The sequence below is a fragment of the Myotis myotis genome, unplaced genomic scaffold, assembly GCF_014108235.1.
Source record: "Myotis myotis isolate mMyoMyo1 unplaced genomic scaffold, mMyoMyo1.p scaffold_m19_p_1, whole genome shotgun sequence".
In the NCBI taxonomy this organism is placed as follows: domain Eukaryota; kingdom Metazoa; phylum Chordata; class Mammalia; order Chiroptera; family Vespertilionidae; genus Myotis; species Myotis myotis.
The window spans coordinates 91,100,018-91,122,178 of record NW_023416313.1 but is presented as its reverse complement, the minus strand read 5'-3'; the positions used below and the strand labels follow the sequence as shown (position 1 = coordinate 91,122,178).

Below are 22,161 nucleotides of genomic sequence, written 5' to 3'. Positions count from 1 at the left end.
AATGCGATTCAATAAGTGCTGATTCCCTTTCTTCAGATAGTCTGCTAGAAAATATTTAATGGAGAACCTTCAAGCACAGGTTAGAAAATCTCCTTTGAATTTGAAAAATGATTTAGTGAGGATTTTTTACTGTCAAATAAATTTATAGGCAAAATTTGAAGGCCATAGATGAAGTCTGTTTAGGACAGGGTTTACATGTAGATGGAGTAGGTCATTAAGGGATGCAATTAATGTAGAACCAAAACATACTACCTGCCCCTTTGCTCAAGTGCATTTCCACCAATGAAATGCCCATTTGGCTGAATTTCATGATAAATGTCTAATGTCATCTTAAAGCAGTGGTTCTCAACCTTCCTAATGCCGCGACCCTTTAAATACAGTTCCTCATGTTGTGGTGACTCCCAATTTCATTCTTACAAATTGAACATAATTAAAGCATAGTGATTAATCACAAAAACAACATGTGTTTTCCGATGGTCTTAGGCGACCCCTGTGAAAGGGTCGTTCGACCCCCAAAGGGGTTGCGACCCACAGGTTGAGAACCGCTGCCTTACAGGAATCAAATGTATCCAATGTTAAGTTTCTATTAGTGCCTTTGTTCTATTTGGCTTGTACCTGGAAAGATAAACATCCAGAGCCTAAAACAAATGTGACGCCCAGGAGGTACTTTTCAAACCAGGGAACCCAGGGAGTGGAAGCCCAGGATTTGGATCTAACCCATCAAGTCCAGAGGAGGTCAAGGGAAGCAGCACTGAACAGCCAGAAGCAAGTAACCAGGCCCTGTGTGAAGAGCAGGAGTTCTTGCTGTTAGTATCACTCTCCTGTGATATTAAAATGCGAGGAGAGAGACTTCCCTCCTAATTTTCTTAAGGGCCAGTTCTGATTATGTCTAACCAGTTGGAAGTAATGGGATGATGTGATTGAAATATTTGGTTGTACCTCTCCATTGTAGTCCTTTGGTTTATATTCTCTCTCAAAGAAAAGAACAGATTCTACTAATGGTGCTGGTTTAAATAGATGCTGTTAATTTGAAACTTCCAGTCACTCCCTAGACAGTGGTCGGCAAACTGCGGCTCGTGAGCCACATGCGGCTCTTTGACCCTTTGAGTGTGGCTCTTCCACAAAATACCACGTGCGGGCGCGCACGTACAGTGCGATTGAAACTTTGTGGCCCATGCACAGAAGTCATTATTTTGTGGAAGAGCCACACTCAAGGGGCCAAAGAGCCGCATGTGGCTCGCGAGCCGCAGTTTGCCAACCACTGCCCTAGGTGAATGCCACCATAAAATACTTTCAGATTCACCAGAAATTGATAGTGGACAGAGGGAGGGAGAGGGTAGGAAGCATACCATTTAAATAACAATTACATGCCAAACTAGAAATAGAAGTTGGTATGATCAAAAGCAGATTAAAAGTCAGCATGGAGGACCTAAAACTTGAAATGATGCATTTGTTTGGAGGCATATGTTTGGATGTGAAAAATGAAAAACAGGGGACCATTCTGTATTTTGGCTATGCAAAAATCCGGACTTGGGAAACTTTAATGTAAAGTTCAAGTCCAGTGGCAGCTTAAGGGAACAGAATTTTAATATTACTTTGTAAGAAAATTTACTGCAATTAGAATCTGTTTACATGAAGCATTAATACAAGAAGTAAGTCTTGTCTCTCCCTTCCAGGTGTGTCTGCACAGCTCACCAGCACCTGGCACCGCCGGAACACGTCCGTAGGAACACCATTTTGGATGGCTCCTGAGGTCAGATAGAGTTTTGAGGGAGACAGATGTCATATTTGATCCTTTCTGACTTGCCTTTTCATGAGTACTCTCTCTCCATGTGTGTTTTGGAATAACTCTAGACTCTGTATTGTGGGGAGCCGCTACAGCAGTGGTTCTCAACGTTCCTAATGCCGCGACCCTTCAACACAGTTCCTCATGTTGTGGTGACCCCCAATTTCATTGTTACAAATCGAACATAATTAAAGCATAGTGATTAATCACAAAAACAATATGTAATTATATATGTGTTTTCCGATGGTCTTAGACGACCCCTGTGGAAGGGTCGTTCAACCCCCAAAGGGGTCGCGACCCACAGGTTGAGAACCGCTGCTCTAGAAGAAAAAGTCAGTTGTGTTGCTTTTAGGTGAGATTTTTGCATGTGTGAGGAGGAACATGGGAGGTGCTCAGTAAATGGGCTGTGAAGGCATATATGAGCAGATGAAGCATTGAGTGAATGAGTGAGTCAGAGGAGAGAAGGAGAAATTGCTTGGAGCCTTACTTTTTCATTAAATTTACTTTTCATTGTTTAGCATGTTTCTATATAAATGATGCTTAGATTCTGTTCTTAAATTATAACAGAAATATAATGAAAACCACTAGCCTTATTGAAATCAGATTCAGGCCTGTTCATCTGTACCACAGATTTCCATATGGAGTCACTCTGCTTGGGGACTGTGCTCAGCTTTGGTAGATTCTTTTCATTCTTAGTGTTGGGAAGTTGTAGAAAACGGCCGAAATAGTTAAGGAAGAGTATTCTGGAGTCACATCTTCTCTCCACAGTCACTGTTAATGCGGGTCTTTTTAATTATGTTTATCAGAAAACAACACTCTCTCTGCACCCTTTGGGAAAAGCTCTGCTATTTATCTACAATTTCCTAAGGAGTGAAGGGAGGAGAAGTAATTCAAACACTACATTAATATAGCAAAATCTTAGAATTAAATTTGTTTGAGGATTAAATCCTGTTGTGCTTTTTCTATTTGGATACTAATTCAATTATTACTTGCAAAAAAGTTAAATTGTAAAAGTAATAGTCAAATATGGAGAAAGGATAAATTATCTTAAGAAACTTATTTTTTCATCTTAAGAAACTTTTAAAGACTCCAGCAGATTAAAAAACTTTGTAGCAGTGAGTACATCTTAGAATAAAAATAAAAAGTATAGTCATATAAGCAAAAACAAAATAAATAAGAAAATCTCAAGTGAAAGTTTTTTTAGAGTTTATCCTGATATATTGCTGGTTTTAGCAGCTTATGAAACAATTTTAAAAACTGAGAAATTAATAAAATATAGCTATAATACCAAGCATTGCATTTTATTCACATATTATTAATATAATAAATACTATAAGATATAATCATTATATTATCATATAATTAATATTAAATAACTGATGATCTAGCTTTATATTTTTAAATGTTAATTTATAGTAATAAAGCCATTATTATATGTTTAAGTTTGTCACTCAGTAAAAAACAATTTGATTAATGGGTCTTGAAACCACTCTATGCGTAAAAGGAAATATTTTGACCTATCTAAAATTTAATTACCAAAGTACTATGAGTTAATAATTAAAAGTTATACTTTAAACAATGTTTTTATTGATTTCAGATAGGAAGGGAGAGGGAGAGAGATAGAAACATCTATGATGAGAGAGGATCATTGATTGGCTGCCTCCTGCACACCCCCCACTGGGGATCGAGTCTGAAACCCGGTATGTGCCCTGATCAAGAATTCAACCACGACCTCCTGGTTCAGAGGACTAAGCTCAACCACTGAGTTATGAAGCCAGGCTAAAATTTACACTACTTAATGTGCATTAGGAGACAGTCAGACACGCTAATCCAGTCTGTTCTCTGTATTTGTGAGTCTTTCTGTTTTATTTGTTTATATTGTTCTTTAGATTCCACATAAAAGTGAAATCATATGGTATTTGTCCTTCTTGGACTGACATATTTTACTTAGCATAATACCTTCTAGGTCCATCCATGCTGTCACTAATGGTAGTATTTCATTCTTTCTTATGGCTGAGTAATATTCCATTTTATATTGAACATGAATTTTTTGTTGTTATTATTAATCCTCACCTGAGGATATTTTTTCCATTGACTTTTAGAGAGAGGGAGTGGAAGGGAGGAGGAGAGACAGAGATATACATTGATTGGTTGCCTTCTGCACATGCTCCAACCAGGGCCAGGGATCAAGCTGCAACTGATGTATGTGCCCTTGACTGGAATCAAACCTAGGACCCTTCAATCAATGGGCCGGTGCTCTAACCACTGAGCAACCGGCTAGGGCTGCACATCAATTTTTAATACAAAACTTGGGACTCATGCTTTCTTCTGGTACTTCAGGCTATGCTTTCTGATTTCAGCATTTCACTCTCCTGTGATATTAAAAACTAGAGGCCCGGTGCACAAAATTCGTGCATGGGTAGGGTCCCTAGGCCTGGCCAGTGATCAGGGCCAATCTGTGGGGTGATCGACGAGGTGATTGGGCCCCTGCTCACACCCACCCAGGCTGGCCTGGTGCCGCTCTCTCGCCACCCCTGCCCCCCGCCACTGCCGCCTGTAGGGGCCTGTGGGCTGGAGGCAGCTCCTACGTCAGTGATGGCAAACCTATGACATGCGTGTCAGAGGTGACACGCGGACTCATATTTTTGGTTGACTTTTCTTTGTTAAATGACATTTAAATATATAAAATAAATATCAAAAATATAAGTCTTTGTTTTACTATGGTTGCAAATATCAAAAAATTTCTATATGTGACACGGCACCAGAGTTAAGTTAGGGTTTTTCAAAATGCTGACACGCCAAGCTCAAAAGGTTCTCCATCACTGTCCTACATTGAGCATCTGCCCCCTGGTGGTCAGTGCATGTCATAGCGACTGGTCGTTCCACCAGTCAGTTGATTTGCATATTAGTGTTTTATTATATAGGATACATTGGTAGGACAAGTTGGGAAGTGCTGTGTAAGATTTTGTCCCCATCATCATACTGACACTTAAGTTGGGAAGCTATATATTCTCTCTCTAGAGAGAGATAGAGATAGATTAGAGATAGAGATAGAGATAGAGATAGAGATAGAGATAGAGATAGAGATAGAGATAGAGATAGAGATAGAGATAGAGATAGAGATACATATAATTTATGCACACATACAGGTGCTAAGAATAGAATTGATTATGGCCTTCTTGTCTATTTATTCAACCCAATAGCATACATTTGCTTCTATATTCTTCCTTTATCCTATCTTCTTGCCTCCTTCCTGGAGGAACTTCTGTCCTAGATGTTTTGTTTATCATTGCCTTCCTTTTATTTTTTAATCACATTCATATGTTTACATTTAAACTCTTTTCTGTTCTTGCTGATAGTATTAGGTATGAGTAAAGATATATTTATGAAGGAGTCACCCTTCCTGGATGGAATATGTGTAAATGCTACCAAGTAAACTCTGTGCCAACACCAGGATATTTTAATGTGTTAAGCTTGATGTTAAATAGAGTCAGACAGATGAAATATTGTTCCAGACAGGGCCTTAGATTTCTTTTGCTTTATGTATCATTTCAAAATACTGTAGTTAAATGATAAACTCTAACCTGCCATCATTCCCAAATCATTTTTATTTGTCTTAAAAGTTGGAATTCACAAAATGTAAAATTTTTAAAAATGTAAATAGTTTTTAAATGTAAAGTTGAATTTTCTTTCTGTGATCATTGATGTTATGAGTCGTTATTTGCAGTCTGTGTTTATATTTGCATATTTAGAAATAAATTCTGAGGTAATTATTTAGTAATTGTTCTCTGTAATACTATCTTATAATATTGCAAAAAATTCCATTTTTTCTTATTTCTCTATTATATCCTTTGATTAGTGAAAATTTTAAAAACCTGGCTGTAGTTTTACAGTTTAGAATGCTCCCAGGTAAATATTGATAAATCTTTACGAATGTTTATTTTTACTCAGTAGATTTTTCTTTTATTAATGGTGTAAACCTTTTTGCATTCCTTCAAACTTGTCTCATTCCTCCCTTGCCTTCCAGTTACCAGGAGAGATCAAGGCCATTTCATTATACCGCTCTCAACTTTACTTTTAATTCACTAAGATATGCTCTTTATCTTGCCATGACAAATGACTTCATTCACTAATCAGATGTTCACTGAGTGGCAGGGATTGCATAGTCTTTCGCTGTGCATTTGATCCCATCTCTTTCCATTTGGGACACTGTTTCTTTGCCCTTTCTGTTTGACATTTCCAAAAATATTTCTTTTCATAGGCTTCTTCCCTTATGTTTGCAAACCTGTGTTTGCTAAGGTATTCTCTGTTCTCAGAATGAAAATACTACCACTAATAACAGTTTAAGCTTTTACTCTCCCAAGTTACTGGCTTTACTTGTAGCTATCAGACTTCATCAGCTTGAACACTTACACATTATTCTAAACGTCTTGCTACATGCTTGTTAAAGTCACAAACGTCACTTTTTTCCCTTTCATTTTCCACTAGGTGATTGCATGTGAACAGCAGTTGGATACCACTTATGATGCCAGGTGTGACACGTGGTCCCTGGGGATCACGGCCATTGAGCTAGGGGATGGAGACCCTCCACTAGCCGACCTGCATCCCATGCGAGCACTCTTCAAAATACCAAGGTCAGTGGATTCTGACACTCGGCCCAGTGTCTGCAGCCCAGTTTTCTTCCTCCAGCTACTGAGTGCTCCTCATGCTCATCATGGAATTACTCAGATATATTTCAGCAAGTTGCGGGCAAAGTGGCCTGGAATATCATTCTACTTCTTCGAGATATTGTGTTTGTTTAATAGTTTCATTTTCTTGGTCTAGGTTAAGTAGAAGAGTTTTTTCTTGATACTTGGTGTGCCTTTTTTTTCTTATAAGGATTTGCTATCAGAAAAAGTAGTTCCTCCCAGTCTTTACCCACTCCCAAGTTAGTCAGTGAGGCACCCTAGTCCACTGTCAATGCAACAGTGATTTGAGTCTCTGCACTCTATCAATCTAGTTATTTCACTGCTTGCTAAGACTTCTCTTTGTTTAGGACTTTAAAATAACATTAAGAAATTATAAATAAAAATTATTGATAAAATAATAGTTATTTAAAATATGTTAATGTTTTGAATATGTTAACATTAAACAGTAGACCTAGAAGAATTCTTTTCTTTGGAGCCAGGAAAGCACATTCCTGTATCTATGTAGACCCCTCCCCTTCAGTGTGTATATTGACAAACTTTCCCCTGCTTTTTCTATTACTAATTAAACTCTATTTTATATATTTGGTTAGTTCCTAGATAGTTCAGAAAGCTGATATGAAAAGACTGCCTATATTTAGTATAGATGTAATATCTTCTGAAGACTTTCTTAAGGATTTTGCCTGGTACCTTAATTCTAATGGAATGACAGGGGTCCAGGGCTGAGTGGTAGGTGGTATATTATAGTTTGTTAGCACATTTTCTGTTAAATTCTCTGGTCCCAACACCTATAGAACATATAATCATATGTACGAAGTCTTGGGGGTCGTTTTCCAGTCCTAAGAATTCATGCCGATATTTTATATTCATTTCCAAACGGATCCTTTTGGAATATTTGGCATGTAATTAAATTATAATAACACCAAACATTTGACTTTGTGATGTTACTTTTGAATTTCCTGTCCTATCTATAGGTTCTGAATGATAACACATAACAATGTCAACATATTTTTAGGCCTGATTGTTTGTAAAATATATTGCTTATTTGGTAAGTGGAGAAACAAAATTACAGAAAAGAACAGAAAACCTGCTCTACACCATGTCTAAGTATGAGGAAAATGGGGAAAAAAAATATTATTTCCTAACTCCTACTATGTAACATGAAGCACTGTATTTTCTGAACCATTTTAATGATGGTTTCAGTGACCATAGCTGCATGGAGGAGTGATGACACCATTGATACATGTCACCATGAGCAAGGCACTCAAGGAAACTACCTCATCTTAGTTATTTCTTACTACTGTCACCACCAGTATATCTCTAAATGGAACTCTAAGAACTCCTAGTGACTCTAGAAACAATTATAACAATGGGATCTGAAAAGGCACCCAGTTCTTAGTGCTCTAAAATCACCAAAACTCTTATCCTGAGCAAGCCGATAGATCGCTTACAAAGGAATTTTTCAGGAGGACAAGAAACAAAGCAAGATTGTTGGGGGAAAGAATTACTTCTTTTAATGTGAAATCAGCAATCTCCAAATAGTCCAAAGGATTGTAAAATGAGCTTTAGGGGTGAGCCAGGGTAGATGAGTAGCTGCACTTTTCTTTAATCAGACTGTACATTCATTTCATTATAAGCTATTCAAGGAGTAATGCAGGACTGAAGACAAAATGTTTCCATCCCACTACTAAAAACAAAGAGCTGTTAGAGTGAACATAAAGTGGTACCCTCATGGTTGATCAATGTAGCTTGATTACAGAGTTAGCTCAGCCTCATTTTCAAGTGAAGTTCTGTTGTATTCATGAACATGTCAAAGAAGAAAAGATTGGTTCAGCTTAAAAATTGAAAGGAATTAATAACAAAATCTTTCAAGTGGCATTCAGAGCTTTATAGCTAATCGTATTTTTCAGTTCCTTACTTCTGTGGCACTATCTCCGGCCACGTATTCAGTAACAACAGAACTCGTGAGGACGTTGTCCTGTGCCTCTTTCTGCTGAAGTTTCCTCCGTCTCCTTAGCAACTCCTCTCAGGTCACCTCTGTGTACTCTGGATGTCCCGAAGGGACTTCTGCAAGACTCAAAGCAAAAAATTTTTCCTAGTATTTCTTGTTTCTGTTCTGCTCAGTATTGATGCTTTCCCCCACGGCTCTCAGCTAAAAGCAAGAAGATTCTTTAAAAGAAAAAAATTATCAGTTAGAAAAATTGGGTCATCTATTAAATGCTTTCAGAGAAACAAGAAACTTGTCATTTTTTATAAAGAATGATTAATAACTCACTTATCTGCCTTTGAATTGGAAAATGATGTGTATAATACTTGATTTTACCCAGCAGGACCTGTGAGGGCAGTACTGGATTAGTCCAGTTCTGCCCCTAATTTTGCACTGACTGACAGGTGTGTCTAATTCAACCTTGATTATTATTTTTCTAGGAATCCACCCCCCAAACTAAGGCAGCCTGAGATGTGGTCAGCAGAATTCAATGATTTCATTAGCAAGTGAGTAACAAGATAGTCTTTTTTTCTTTTTAAATCAAAGAAACACCACCTTGCTAACTTAGCGATGTGCCTTTTAGAACAATTCCTTCATGTTTCCTCCTTACATTTTATTTACTAAATAGCCCCAGAGGTTTCCACTATCTTCTCCAAAACAAGCATTTGTTATGTCTTGTGAATGTTCAGTGAATTCATTGTTGCCTAAACAATGACCTCAGGGCCCTGTTGATTCGCTTATTGTTAGTAAGTTCTGCGGACTTTGCATCATCCAATAACATATTCTCCTGTCCACCTGCCTTTAGCAGCTACACCTTCAGCTTCTCCCTCCTGCTCACCCACCATCTATTTAGTCTGTTATTTAACCCTTCATTTATCTTTATTGTTAATTCTCATCATGATCAGGCAATATTTATTGTAGTTGGTGAATCTCATAATCATATAGATAAAATGCTTATACATTTGAAATTCAGTGAACATTTTAAATTTGATGGATATTTAGCTCAAGTTCAGTGCCTTCAGACGGTTGACCAGATGCCATGAGTTCAGACATTTCTAAGTATCTGTCCCACAGACTCTGTTTTCACAATTTTTATTCTGACTTCACTTTAGAAAATAAGGGTAAGAGATGACCCCAGGTTGTAAATGGAAGAGAAGGGTCATTAAGACTTGGTGTCAGACTCCACTCCAAAAAATGTAGAAAGGGCAAAGAAAGAAGAGGAACCAGTCATACCATCCATAACTGCTATCACTGGTTTTCCTACCAAGAATATCTGCTTATTATTACAAAGTCAGGTGCATAGATTTAAGGGTTGTGGAAACCTAAAAAGGATTGATAATAGTTTTTTTTTTTCTTAGTTTTCACTTAACCAGTCATTACTGAGTATGTATTATGCACTAGAGATTATTTAATAAACTGCAATAGAATTTCATAAATCTCAGGAGAATCATTGGTAGCTCTGAAGGGCTCCCCACGATTCATAATTATGCCCCATGTTTGCAGATCCTTCCACGCAGATCCTGAGTGGAACCTGGTGATAACATATTTCACACAAGTTCACCCCTGAGAAACATTTACTGATTTCCTCCAGGCAGTTAATGTTCTGTTCTGTGTGCTCTCATTGTAGTGTGTTTGTCTTCCTCTTGTAACATCGCCACTTTCATTCAGCTACCTTCTTAGAGGTCTTTCTCCCTACCTAGACAGAAAGTGACTCCCGGGCACTGAATGTGCCTTACCTGCTACTGTCACTCCAGTGTCTTAGCAAAGTGCTTGGTACACGTCAGATATTTTATGAAGTTTTACTTGAATAAAATAATTTTATATGTGACTAAGTGCAATACAAGTGCTGCAGATGTCAGAAATCAACCGTCTGTTAAACTAAATGAAAACTGAAAGCTCTTGTTTGTATTGTTAGATATCATCATTCTTATTCCTTAGCATATTTTATTTAGCATACCTGGGAAATATCTTTTTGGTTAAGCCCAGTAAAATAAATTGCCAAATTACCATTTCAGGAAGATCAACAATACAGATTAGAAACAGCACTGCTGAAATCAAGGCATAAGTTCCTTCTTTTTTCCTTTTTCTATATCCCCAGATGACAGCCCAACTCTGACCAGTGTTCTTATAATCATAGATGCTCAGAATCTCAGGGTTGAAAGGATATTGTAAATTTATGTAGCCCATTCTTATATTAGTAGAGTAAATTCTTTTAAAACATGTCCACTGAGCAGTCACCCAATCAGTAGACACCCCTAATAAAAATAATCATACTTCCCAATGCTGCCCAGTCTATCTTTGGGAAACCTCACTGTTGAAAGTTCTTCATTATATATATTTTTCATTTTTAAATATATTTTTATTGTTGATAGTATTATAGCTATCCCCCATTTCCTCCTCTTTCCCCCTCCTCTCAGCCGCTATCTACCCTTCCCCAGATCTTCGCTACTGTATCGCCCTTGTCCATGCGCTATGCATGTAAGTATATGAGGGATCTCTTACCCTTTGGGACAGCATGGATGGGCCTGGAAAATATTATGTGAAGTGAAATAAGCCAAACTTAGTGAGATCATGTGAAAGACAAATATCACATGATCTCACTTATTTGTGGAATCTAATGAACAAAATGAATTGACCAAACAAAATAAGACCTGAAGCAGGGAGGCATGGAACAGACTGACATACCTTGAGGTGGGGTTGGAGGGACAAGAAGCGTTAAGCCAAAGAAAGTTCTTCCTTATATTAACCTGAAATCTGTTTCTCTCTTAATCCTACCAACCCATCTGTGGATTTTTTTTATCCCCTGTAATCACTGAGAACTGTCTAATCTCTCCTCCAAATATTTGAAGACAGCATCTCAGCTGATTGAACATCCTAAGTTTGTTCCAATGTTCCTCCTGTGATGTTGCGTAGGTGCTCTCACTCCCCACCTCCTTTCTTATGACGCCTCTCTGGGCGAACCTCTCAAGAAGAAGTGTGACCTACATGTACACCTACTCTGTGACCTCAGATAACATCTACTGACGTGGAATTTAAACATCCTCAATACATTAGCCTTCTCAAATGGGTTAGCAGTTTTATCACATAGAAAGAATTAGATCAATGAGAAGCCTTTGGAAGCATTAGTGAGGGAAACTGAAAAGTTTATTTTAATTTCAGATCAGTATTAAAACTGTAATGACTTGTTATTTTTAGCTAGTAACATGTAAAGGAGACTTCATGGTGGAGACTGAGTTTAACTCTCACTATGCAATAATGCTTTCAGGGAGACTAGGGAAGTAGCATTTAGTAGCATAATCACAGATGTGTGCACTTTCACAAATATTCATTTTGTCCCATTTCTTTTTAACATTTTTTGAGATGTTTTTGAGACCTGGGCTGAGCGATTATGAGGAACATTATTCTCTTATGTTAGAGTAGTTTTAGGAATATGAGTCATACTTTATATAACTTATCTAATAATTGCATGTTCTTTTTTGCCAGTGCAGGTGCTTGACTAAAGATTATGAAAAGCGTCCAACAGTGTCAGATCTTCTGCAGCATAAATTCATTACTCAAATTGAGGGAAAAGACGTGATGTTGCAAAAACAACTCATGGAATTCATTGACATTTATCAATGCATGGGAGGCACAGAAAAGGCCAGGTAATCAAGTAACATCTTAACTCTAAAAGCCCAAGGATCATCTAAAGACTGAACAATTTTATAAGGAAATAGTTAAGGGGAGAAAAGAACTTAAATTCCATGGTTGTGGTTTGGAGATCAGGGGCACTTACATGAAAAGTGATTGTCAGAAGTTGAGTTGCATCCGAAATTGGTAAAATTACTGGCAGCGTTTTTACAAAAACTTCCTCAAAACAAAGAATGTAAACTTCAATAGGTGACTACTATTAGTATAAATTTTCATATATATTTTCTGCTCCTCTGTAAAGTAAGCTATCTTAGAATTGAGATTTAAGAAGGAACATAAAATTTGATTTTTTTTATACTATTATTTGTTGGTATCATTTTCCTTGATTAAATTATATTCAAAAATAATTAATATATTTATTTATACTTCTTATTTGGATTTTTAAAAATCTATGTATTTATAATATTGCCATGTTTTTTATATATTATAGATAGTATATGTGTTTATTAGGAAATTTAGAAGATATGAAGAAATGTAGAAAAAAAATCAGTCTATAACCTTATAGTATCTTATGAACAGAAATATATTTTTTAAAAGTTAAGTAATATTTTTGTGTTTTGGAGACTGCCTTTTTTCATTGAATAGTGAATATATATGTCATTAAATATCCTTCTACCAAAAAATTTTAATGCCTGCACAACATTCTCTTGCACAACTGATATAAATAATCCTCTATTATTAGACATTTAAGTTTTTATTAGTTGTTTTTATTCTAGTAAGTAACACCATAATGAAAAAAGCTGTACTTCAATCTTTTATTATTTCCTTAAGATAAATTACTATAGATGGTACTGTTAAGTCAAAGATAGTCATTTGTCATTTAAATTCTTTCTTGAGAATCCTATTAGTTTCATCTCAGGAGCCTATCACTATTTAGGGAGTTGGACATGACTTAAGAGACAATTCTATTTAAATTCTTTTTGCAGTTTTACATATTTAATTCCTATTTTCTTAATGCCCACTGTATGCAGGACATTGTATGAGGACTTTATTTATATTGCCCCATGGGCTTTTACAACAACCCTGAGAGGAATGTGCTTGATACTTCATTTTCACAGCTGAGGAGAACTGAGGTTTGAAGAGACTCATTAACTTGTACGAGGCTGTAGAAGTAATGAATGACTTAGCAGGATTTCAAATCCTGATCCCAAAGCCCAAGTTTTATTCGCATCAAAGTAAATGGCCTAACAATTGTGGAAGATCTGGGGAGATATTCTCCTTGCCTATGTGAGCTTACAACTTTATTGGAGAGACAGAACTAATACACCTGTAATGAGGAAGAATTAAAGTTGTGAGTGGAATAGAGTGCCAAAAAAAAGGAAGCAGGCATGGGGTTTATAGCAAAGAGGTGGTCTTTGGCTCAGACAGGCTCATATTTTTATCCTTGTGTGAATACAGTTTTATAGTCTGCCACAGTCCCATCCTTCTCAAAACAAACAGACAAACAACAAGCAGTCAAACAGGAACTAAAGTATATACCAGCGTTGTACAGGGTGGTGAATGTCAAGAACTCTGAGAGGACCTGAGGTTTTACCCTACTGGAAAGCTAGTAAGTTGACTTGCCAGTTTTGTGAAGGCTAGAAGAAGATGAGACTCCTGGATCAGAGACAGAGGACATTGTTACTCACAGTTAAGTCAGCAGCATGGGTTTTATGTTCATGTTTGTTGTCCTCGCCTGACTGGTCATAGGGGTGTAAGCCTAAGTAGGTACTGTATATACAGTGGGTTTGCCTCACAGTTGAGGAACCCTGAGCATGAGAAACTAATCTTTTAAAGCAAACCAGTCCAAGCTTATCCCTGGAGCAAACATTATCTTAACTTCCATCTGTTCTGGAGGGAGATTTTATCTTTGGATCGTAATCCTGGTGCTCTGAATTTTAGTGATAAACAATTTTGAAAACTGCTATATTTTGGGCACTGTGTTAGACTCAATACTTCTGTTTCTGAGTCACAAAATTTATTCTTGTTTATCCAACTAAGAACTCAGAATATGCTTTCAATATGAGAACTCATGTCTTACATAATTATGGGAAATTTTCAGTCATTTCTTTAAATATTGATTCTTTTTTTCTTTTTCTTTTTTTACTTATAGGAGATAAATATTGAAATGTCCTACTTTACCTTACATATTTTATAATTTCTTTTTCATGCTGTCATCCATTTATTAATCTCTGCTGCATTCTGGATGATTTCTTCAGAATTGTTTCCCAATTCACTAATTCTCTCTTAGACTAGGTCTAGTGTAAATTTATTCTTTATAGGGATTTTTTCATGCTAATATTTTTATTAACATCTGTATTTTTCATTTCTAGACTTTCTCACTGTTTTATCTTTTCACCATTTATTCTTTATTCATATATGACTTCTTATAAAAGACTATTCATATATGGCAAATTTGTTGGTGTATGTGTGAATTTAATTCCTTCTTTTTGCTCTTTTATCTTACACTATTTAGCAGTCAATTTTTGATTTGCATTTCAATAATGGTGAATTGTCCTAGTTAGTGAGTTTATTTGTATCCTTAATATTTGGTTTCCTTCTGTGGTTTAGAATTTTAGCTTACTCTCTCATCTTGGATGGGGTTTTTTGTGTTTTCTTTTCTTTTTTTGGCATTCTTTTCTCCTGTTTTGAAGGTTTTTTTTCTTTGCTGTAATGTGGCTTCAGGAGCCCTAGCCCAAAGCCTTGCTGCCTAGCATGACTTGAGGATATTGCAGATCTAGTGACCAAGCCAGTATGAAGTAGATACCGTATCTCTGCTCCATTCTGCGATCTTGAGTACCTGGCTGCATGAAAGGGAGAAGTGCAGAATTTTTTCAATCTTCTCTTCTAGGCAAGGGAAACCCTTACATCCCCTCCCCACCCCAGACACCCCCCAACCCCCCCACCCCGCGTGCGTGTGCATGCGTGCACACACACGCACACACACACACACACACACACGCTGTCCATGGAGTCTAGGTCAGGACCTTCATTATGAGACATAGTTCTTTTACCTTCCAGGCCTCTTCTGCCCATTTCTAGTTCTGAGCTTCAAGTCAGCCTATAGTTTGTGCCCTCCGTATATATGATCTCTTAGGTTCACTTTTATTTTCCACAAGTATATGTTTGAAGGAGGTGGGAGTGGATCTTGAATTGTTAACCCAAGGTGCTTTTTGATTACAGATCTTAGTCCCAAGTCATAGGAGGAGGGAAGATTTTACTGCTCTCAGCCTTTTTATACTAGTTCCAAATTATGAAACACTGGAGGCCCAGCACGCACACTCGCTTCCCCTTGCCTCAGCTGGCCGCCCCGTACATCGCTGCTCGTAGCTCTCCTCTGCTGTAGCTCGCGCCCCGCCCCGCCCACCACAAGAGCCACTGCTCATTTGGTCCTGATGGCATTACGGCGTCACAACCATGGGCCTTTTATATAAGAGACTCGAGGCCCAGTACATGAAATTCATGCACGGAGGGGAGGGCGTCCCTCAGCCTGGCCTGCACCCTCTCCAATCTGGGACCCCTTGGAGGATATCCGACCGCCGTTTGCAATCCGGGACCGCTGGCTCCTAACTGCTCGCCTGCCTGATTGCCCCTAACCACCTCTGCCTGCCTGCCTGATGGCCCCTAACTGCTCCCCTGCTAGCCTGATCGCCCCTAACCACCTCTGCCTCGTCCCGCACCCAGGACCCATGATTCCCTTCTCTGGCCAGTCGCAGGCACCTGGGACCTGGGCTTTCCTCCCTCTGGCTGGTCACAGGCACCCAGGACCCGGGCTGACTTCGCCCGGGTCAGCCGCAGCCGCAGGGGACTGTGGGTGGGCAGCTTGTCCCTCTCCCAGGCTGCAGGTGCAGGCGCAGCATTGGCACCTGGGACCGCAGGGCAGGCAGCTTCTCTCTCTCCCGGGCCGCAGGTGCAGACACAGCCCCTGGCGCCTGCGACCACAGGACGGGCAGCTTATCCCTCTCCGGGGCAGCAGGCGCAGTCACTGGTGCCGGGACTGTGGGGCGGGCGGCTTGTCCCTCTCCCAGGCCACAGCCTGGCTGGTCCCCATTCCTCTCTCCCTAGTGTTGAGTGTCTGAGTCGTTATGGTGTGACGGCATGAGGGCTTTGCATATTAGTGTTTGCATATTAGCTCTTTATTATATAGGATACTCAGGAAAAGAAATGAGGCTCTAGTGTACCACAGGCAACACCGAGGCAAAAATAGTCCTCTTCAAGACCACACAAAATCATTTGGTTTGTCACAGTTCTCAAATTGATAAATTGATCTAAAATCTGACTGTGCTCAATCAACACAGCTGACTCAAAGCTGATATTTTATTGTACCTGTTACTAACTTTTGAAATTGGATTGATATATGTGCTTGAGAGGATACTTTAAAAAAATAAGAAATCACATTCATTTTTAAAGAAGACCATTCTACTATATATTTTATGTAAACTGAGTACTTTAAATTTCCAGATGATGGGGAGAGAGTGGTGTTAGAAGGCACTGTTGAATGGATACAAGAACTTTCTATTTTAAATGAAGGTCTGAGTATAATAAGTCACTTATAACTTCCTTAGCTAATTTGTGAAATGGAGATGTATGTGCATGCAGCAACTGCTTCCAAGACATACTCCTCATGGGAGTTATGGGTGACAACGTTAAAGTACAGACTAAATCAGTGAGAAATTCAAATTATGGAATATTTTAAAAGGAAAGCTTAATTCCTCTGTTCGGTATTTTAAAATAATCAAAGATTTAATGGGAATGGATAAATGTCATTTGTAATGAAAGCATTCTTGACTAAAAACAACAATATAAGTCAACTTAAGAAGAAAAGCAATTTAGTGAAAAATAATGAATGTCTGAGACAGATAGGCAGGCCTGCCTGGGCATGGAGCAAAGGAAGCAGGGTCCTCAAATACCCTTCCTCAAGAACTGCCAGTGAAACTCACCCTCCACCCCACATTTCTTACAGCCACACTGGTTTCGTGAATGCCACATCCACCTCAAACTGTCAGTAAACTGACCTTGAGCTCTGGTTCACTCCCTTGACACTCTCAGGTCCATACAGGACCATCCGTTCCCCATGCTTAGGTCACAGGCCCGTGCCGTGGGTGAAACGTACAGACACTCTTGGTCCTCCCTCACTTCTGGTTCCTATGTGGGAGGCGGAGTCCTTCCTCTCAACCATCTGGGAACCACGCCCTCCCCCAGGCCCTCAGACCCCTGGCCCCTGCAGAAGAAAAGGATTCTGAGCTGCTGAAACTGAATATCCATTATGTGGAATATGCAAACAGTTTCCTAAAATTCTTTTTTATATACCTTGAACATTTACCTAAAAATATTATTTAAGCTGTGATTTGCATTCCCCATAAATAAAGGAAAACCTAGCCCAGTATCTACCTGATGATGACAAATTCCAAATTGAAATTTCTTTCTGTGTTAGTTATAGTATTAATTTGGGGTCCAGTGCATGAAGTCATGCACCTTGAAAGGAACTGTCGGCTGTGAGAATGCATCGGGCACAGCGGTGGGTCTCGGCCCATCCTCTGCGCCCCCGCCCGGCCCGTCCCACCACAGCCTCGGTTCCCTGTCTGCCAGCCACAGCCGCTCCCATGCCCTGCTGGTGCCAGCCCCACTCGCACCCGCTGATGGTGTGGAGCGATTGGGGCTGGCGCTGGCAGCGGGTGCGAGCAGCCGCAGGTGCGAGCGCCAGGTGGGATCGCGGCATGTGTGAGCAAAGAATTTTCAAATTTTCAGTAACCACCAGAGGCTCACCCAATGACAGCAACTGGTGCCCTGCCTTGGTCTGGCAAGGATTCCCCCCGCCCCCACTCACCTGCTCCTCCATCCTGCCATGGCCAACGCTTGCCATGTTCCATGCACACCCACTGGTGGTCAGCACACGTCATAGAGACTGGTTGTTCCGCCGTTCAGTCTATTTGCATATTAGGGTTTTATATATATAGATATGTTATCCTTTGAATTTCTTTTGTTTTTATGTACAAAGCAAAATAACTTTAATATTTTATTTGACATGCTCAATATGCTAGTGTTGATTAATTTTGAAATAGATAAATTACATTTTGAATATAATTTTATAGTAGCAGAAGGAATCTATGTAAAAATTTAGTAACTCAAACATAGTTATCTCTTAGGCCAAAAATACTAGCTGCATTTGTGGTGCTGTGCAATCACCCCCACCCCTACTCCCCACCTCCACCCCCACCCCTTGGCCTTGGCATATGTGGTTTTCAAACCAGGATATAAGGCAACTGTGAGGATATAAGGATCCTGTGGTTTTTAAACCAGGATATAAGGCACATTTCTCAAAGGATTAACAAATGAAAGACAAATTAGAAAACTGTCTAACCATTCAGTGCTAAAAGAGCTGTCAATTCTTTAGTTAGGTGTAAGACTTTATGTAATGGAAATTCACTTGAATGGGAGTTTTATTTAAAAAATGAAGGGAGAAAGCAGAAAAATCAATAATAAGGTTCTTTCAGTATAATTCAATGCATAGTTCCATTTTACTTTCTATTTTATGAGCAAGATAATGTTTCTCTAATGGCTGTGACCATGTCCTAGTGAGAATTATTCACCCTTTAAAGCATTTGCTCCTCCTTTCCCTTAATACATGGGATCTCTAAAATGCTATCCTGGCTGCTTTCACTATAAACAGCCTTTTGACTCCTGTCTCCACTTCAGTTTCAAATATTTCAAAGATACTTCAAACTCAACATTTCCTAAATTGAACTGATGCTTTCCCACCCAAAATTAATTCTTTGTTTCCTCTCTTAGTAATGGTACCGCTACTCATCCCAGTATGCCAGCCAGAAATCTAGGCATTATCTTGACATGTTCTTCTCTCCTACTTCCTGTTGTTAGTCCATAGCAAGACTAAATTTTTTTACCCCTACTCAACCCAGTACCAATTGTGGCATAATCCTTGCTATCATAGAAATCATGGTTGAGACAACACATCCATGTTGTCTCGATATTTATTGAGGCCATTGTGTAGAGCTCTGAATGAGTTGCTGCAGGGAGCTGACAGCTGAAGCAGCTATTGAGTCTGCTCTGGGAATTTATCTTTTAGTGAAAGGTGTAAGACAAGCATGTAAATAACTGTTACACACAGTAAGACATTTCAATTCCATAAAAAGAATATGAAAATGTCCTGTGAAACTTCAGAAGAAGCAAAGAGGATTTCTGCTAGCAGGTACAGGAAAGCAGCCTTTGAATCAGCATAGCAAGGGATAAACATGACTTAATCACATGAGACAGTTATCACTAGATGAACATTATTGCTGGAAAGAAAAGCTTGCGTAGTCATGAAAGCAAGGAGATATGCTCACAGACAGGCAAGCATTTAATCAAAGTTCCAAGGGGAAACTCAGAAATAGGGTTGGAGGGAACAGACCACAGAGAACATTGAAAATCAGGCTGAGAGGTTTGACCTATGTTCTTGACAGCCCACATTAGAGAGGACCCCCGAGACACTTGTGTCCTATTGTGCACCATCCTTTCCTGGTTCTAGAAGGTAAGCTGTGGATACACCAGGACACATTATAGCAATAATTTTGGATGCAGTTTGCTTGTTTCCAGTATTTCTTCCTAACTTTAAACTATTGTATATTTTTAAATACAATACTTTCAAGTTGATAGGGGAAGTTGGTCCCCATGTTTATTTATAAAGCCAGTTAGTTTTAAATATTTTGAGATGATAAATCTATTGCTATATTTTTATGTCTACTAGAAGCCCGGTGCACAAAAATTTGTGCACTGGCAGGGGGGAGGGTGTCCCTCAGCCCGACCTGTGTCCTCTCACAGTCTGGGACCCCTTGGGAGATAACTACCTGCAGGCTTAGGCCCGCTCCCCAGGTGGCAGATGGCAGGCCCGATCCCACAATGCCTGCCCCGCCTCCCCAGGTCGCTCACACAGCAGGCCTGATCCCCGGGGTTAGGGCGGGCAGTGGATGGTGCTGCCCCGCCCTGCCGCCCTGGGTCACGGACACGACAGGCCCGATCCTGAGGTTGGGGCACCGCCCTGGGTCGCGCACATGGCACACCCGATCCTGGGGTTGGGGCGGGCAGCAGATGGCACTGCCCCGCTTCACCTGCAGTATGCAAATTTAATGGCCATCTTTGTTGGGTTAATTTGCATACTCTTCTGATTGGCTGATGGGTGTATCGAAGGTATGGTCAATTAGCATCTTTGTCTTTTATTAGTGTAGATGTTTTTGTGGGATGTTTTTATTGTTTGGTGTGTGTGTGTATGTGTGTACTTATATTCTAAGTAAATTTTATTTTGGAAAATTCCAATATTATCTTGACCAAAACAAGGGAGTAAAGTAATTGTTCATCTAAAATCTAGGAGAGAGATATCATCAAGGCACAAGTTAGTGGCAGTGTCTATCTTGGACAGAGAACTCAAAAAGAGACAGATGAAGCTAGATGATTATAGTAGGAGCCCATCAAGGACTAGAACATTAAGAAATGATGACTTATTTTTGCCCACCTGAAATATTGCCTATGCCTTTCTTCTCTCCTTCCCCTTCTGGAAAGGCTCCCAAATCAGAGCTAAATCACTTTTAAATATAGTCTCCTGTTTTGGAGCAGTTTTATAAGGAATAAGCGATTGAATAAGCACTCTCTGGGGAAGACCATTAATGAGCATCTGTGCTCCTCAGTACAATGAGTAAAGGGATTCAAATAAACAGGAAGAGGCAGTTACTCAAATGTGCTAATAAGTTGTAAATGATTCCTTACTCCTGGGAGTAAGTTACATTGATACTTAAAACACTAAAAGCAGAGTAAAGAACCATTACATTCAGATAATTTGCCATGGATGTTGACTCACATGACTAGAGGAAACTGAGACCAAGGGGAACCAAGACTTGTGCAGGGTCAGGTCATGCTGTGTGAAATGTAGGGGCCAGAACTCATTGGTCCTAGTACCTAGTCCATTTCTTGTCTGCATCATGCTGTCTTCCTTTTTTCTCCAAAGAATAATCATAAAATTATAGACTGTCATTTCTGGAAGGGAACTTTTCTTCTGGTTCTTTATTTTAGAAATCAGAAACCTAAATCCATAATTTTAAAATCAGTTAATGGTCAGCCCTGGGCCATAACTCAAACACCCTAATTTTCAGACCAGCACTTTTTCTGGTTTCTGTGTCCTCACTAGTCATGGAAGTTTGTGTTCACAAAACTGATGATATAAAGTTTTTGTTGGACTTTTGGGGGCTGCTTTGTATGATTTACCCATAAAGGGCATTTAAACTTAAATTTTAACCAATTTCTTTGCAATTGGGATTTGCATTAGCGATTAGTATATTCAAGGGTTAAATAAATCTTTGTTTATGTTTCCCCAAAGATTTTTTTTTTTAATGAAGAGGATAAAATGGCAATCTATTTTCCAGCATCCTTGAAATGTTTGGGAAATAATCCTCTAGGAACTAGATTTTAATGACTACTTACTATGAGTTGATGATCATCAACACCGTGATCTTTTCTTTTCTTTTTTAATATATATTTTTTATTGATTTTTTACAGAGAGGAAGGGAGAGGGATAGAGAGTTAGAAACATCGATGAGAGAGAAACATCAATCAGCCTTCTCCTGCCCACCCGCTACTGGGGATGTGCTCGCAACCAAGGTACATGCCCTTGAGCAGAATCGAACCTGGGACCCTTCAGTCCTCAGGCCGATGCTCTATCCACTGAGCCAAACCGGTTAGGGCTGATCTTTTCATTTCTTTTGTTAAGATCCCTCATTTCTACTTTGAGTTTAAGGATTTTCATTTGTTATTAGGAACCAAATTATCAGCAGGGACCAATAAAATTTAATTAATCAAAAAAGTCTTAGTTCTGTTTTCTCTGCTAATTACTCCTTGGAGTTACATCGCTCTCCGAGACTCTATTTAGCATGCTACTTGTGTACTCTATGGTATGTAGTCTTCCATTCTTAATTTCATTTGGGTCTAAATTGGTAAGTCTTCAGTGACTGCCAATATGTGTCCCTGAGGACAATAAGTGAGCCTGTGAT

The 22,161-nt window shown here is 39.1% G+C and overlaps 1 protein-coding gene across 1 annotated transcript in view; it reads left to right on the top strand.

Annotated features, from left to right (window-relative positions):
• MYO3A (myosin IIIA) overlaps window positions 1–22,161 on the top strand; it is a 235,615-nt gene that overhangs the window by 69,425 nt on the left and 144,029 nt on the right. The window contains exons 6-9 of the mRNA XM_036344863.1: window positions 1,677–1,753; window positions 6,275–6,420; window positions 8,899–8,964; window positions 11,947–12,102. Of these exons, the coding sequence (XP_036200756.1) occupies window positions 1,677–1,753; window positions 6,275–6,420; window positions 8,899–8,964; window positions 11,947–12,102 (445 nt within the window). The remainder of the gene's footprint in view (window positions 1–1,676; window positions 1,754–6,274; window positions 6,421–8,898; window positions 8,965–11,946; window positions 12,103–22,161) is intronic.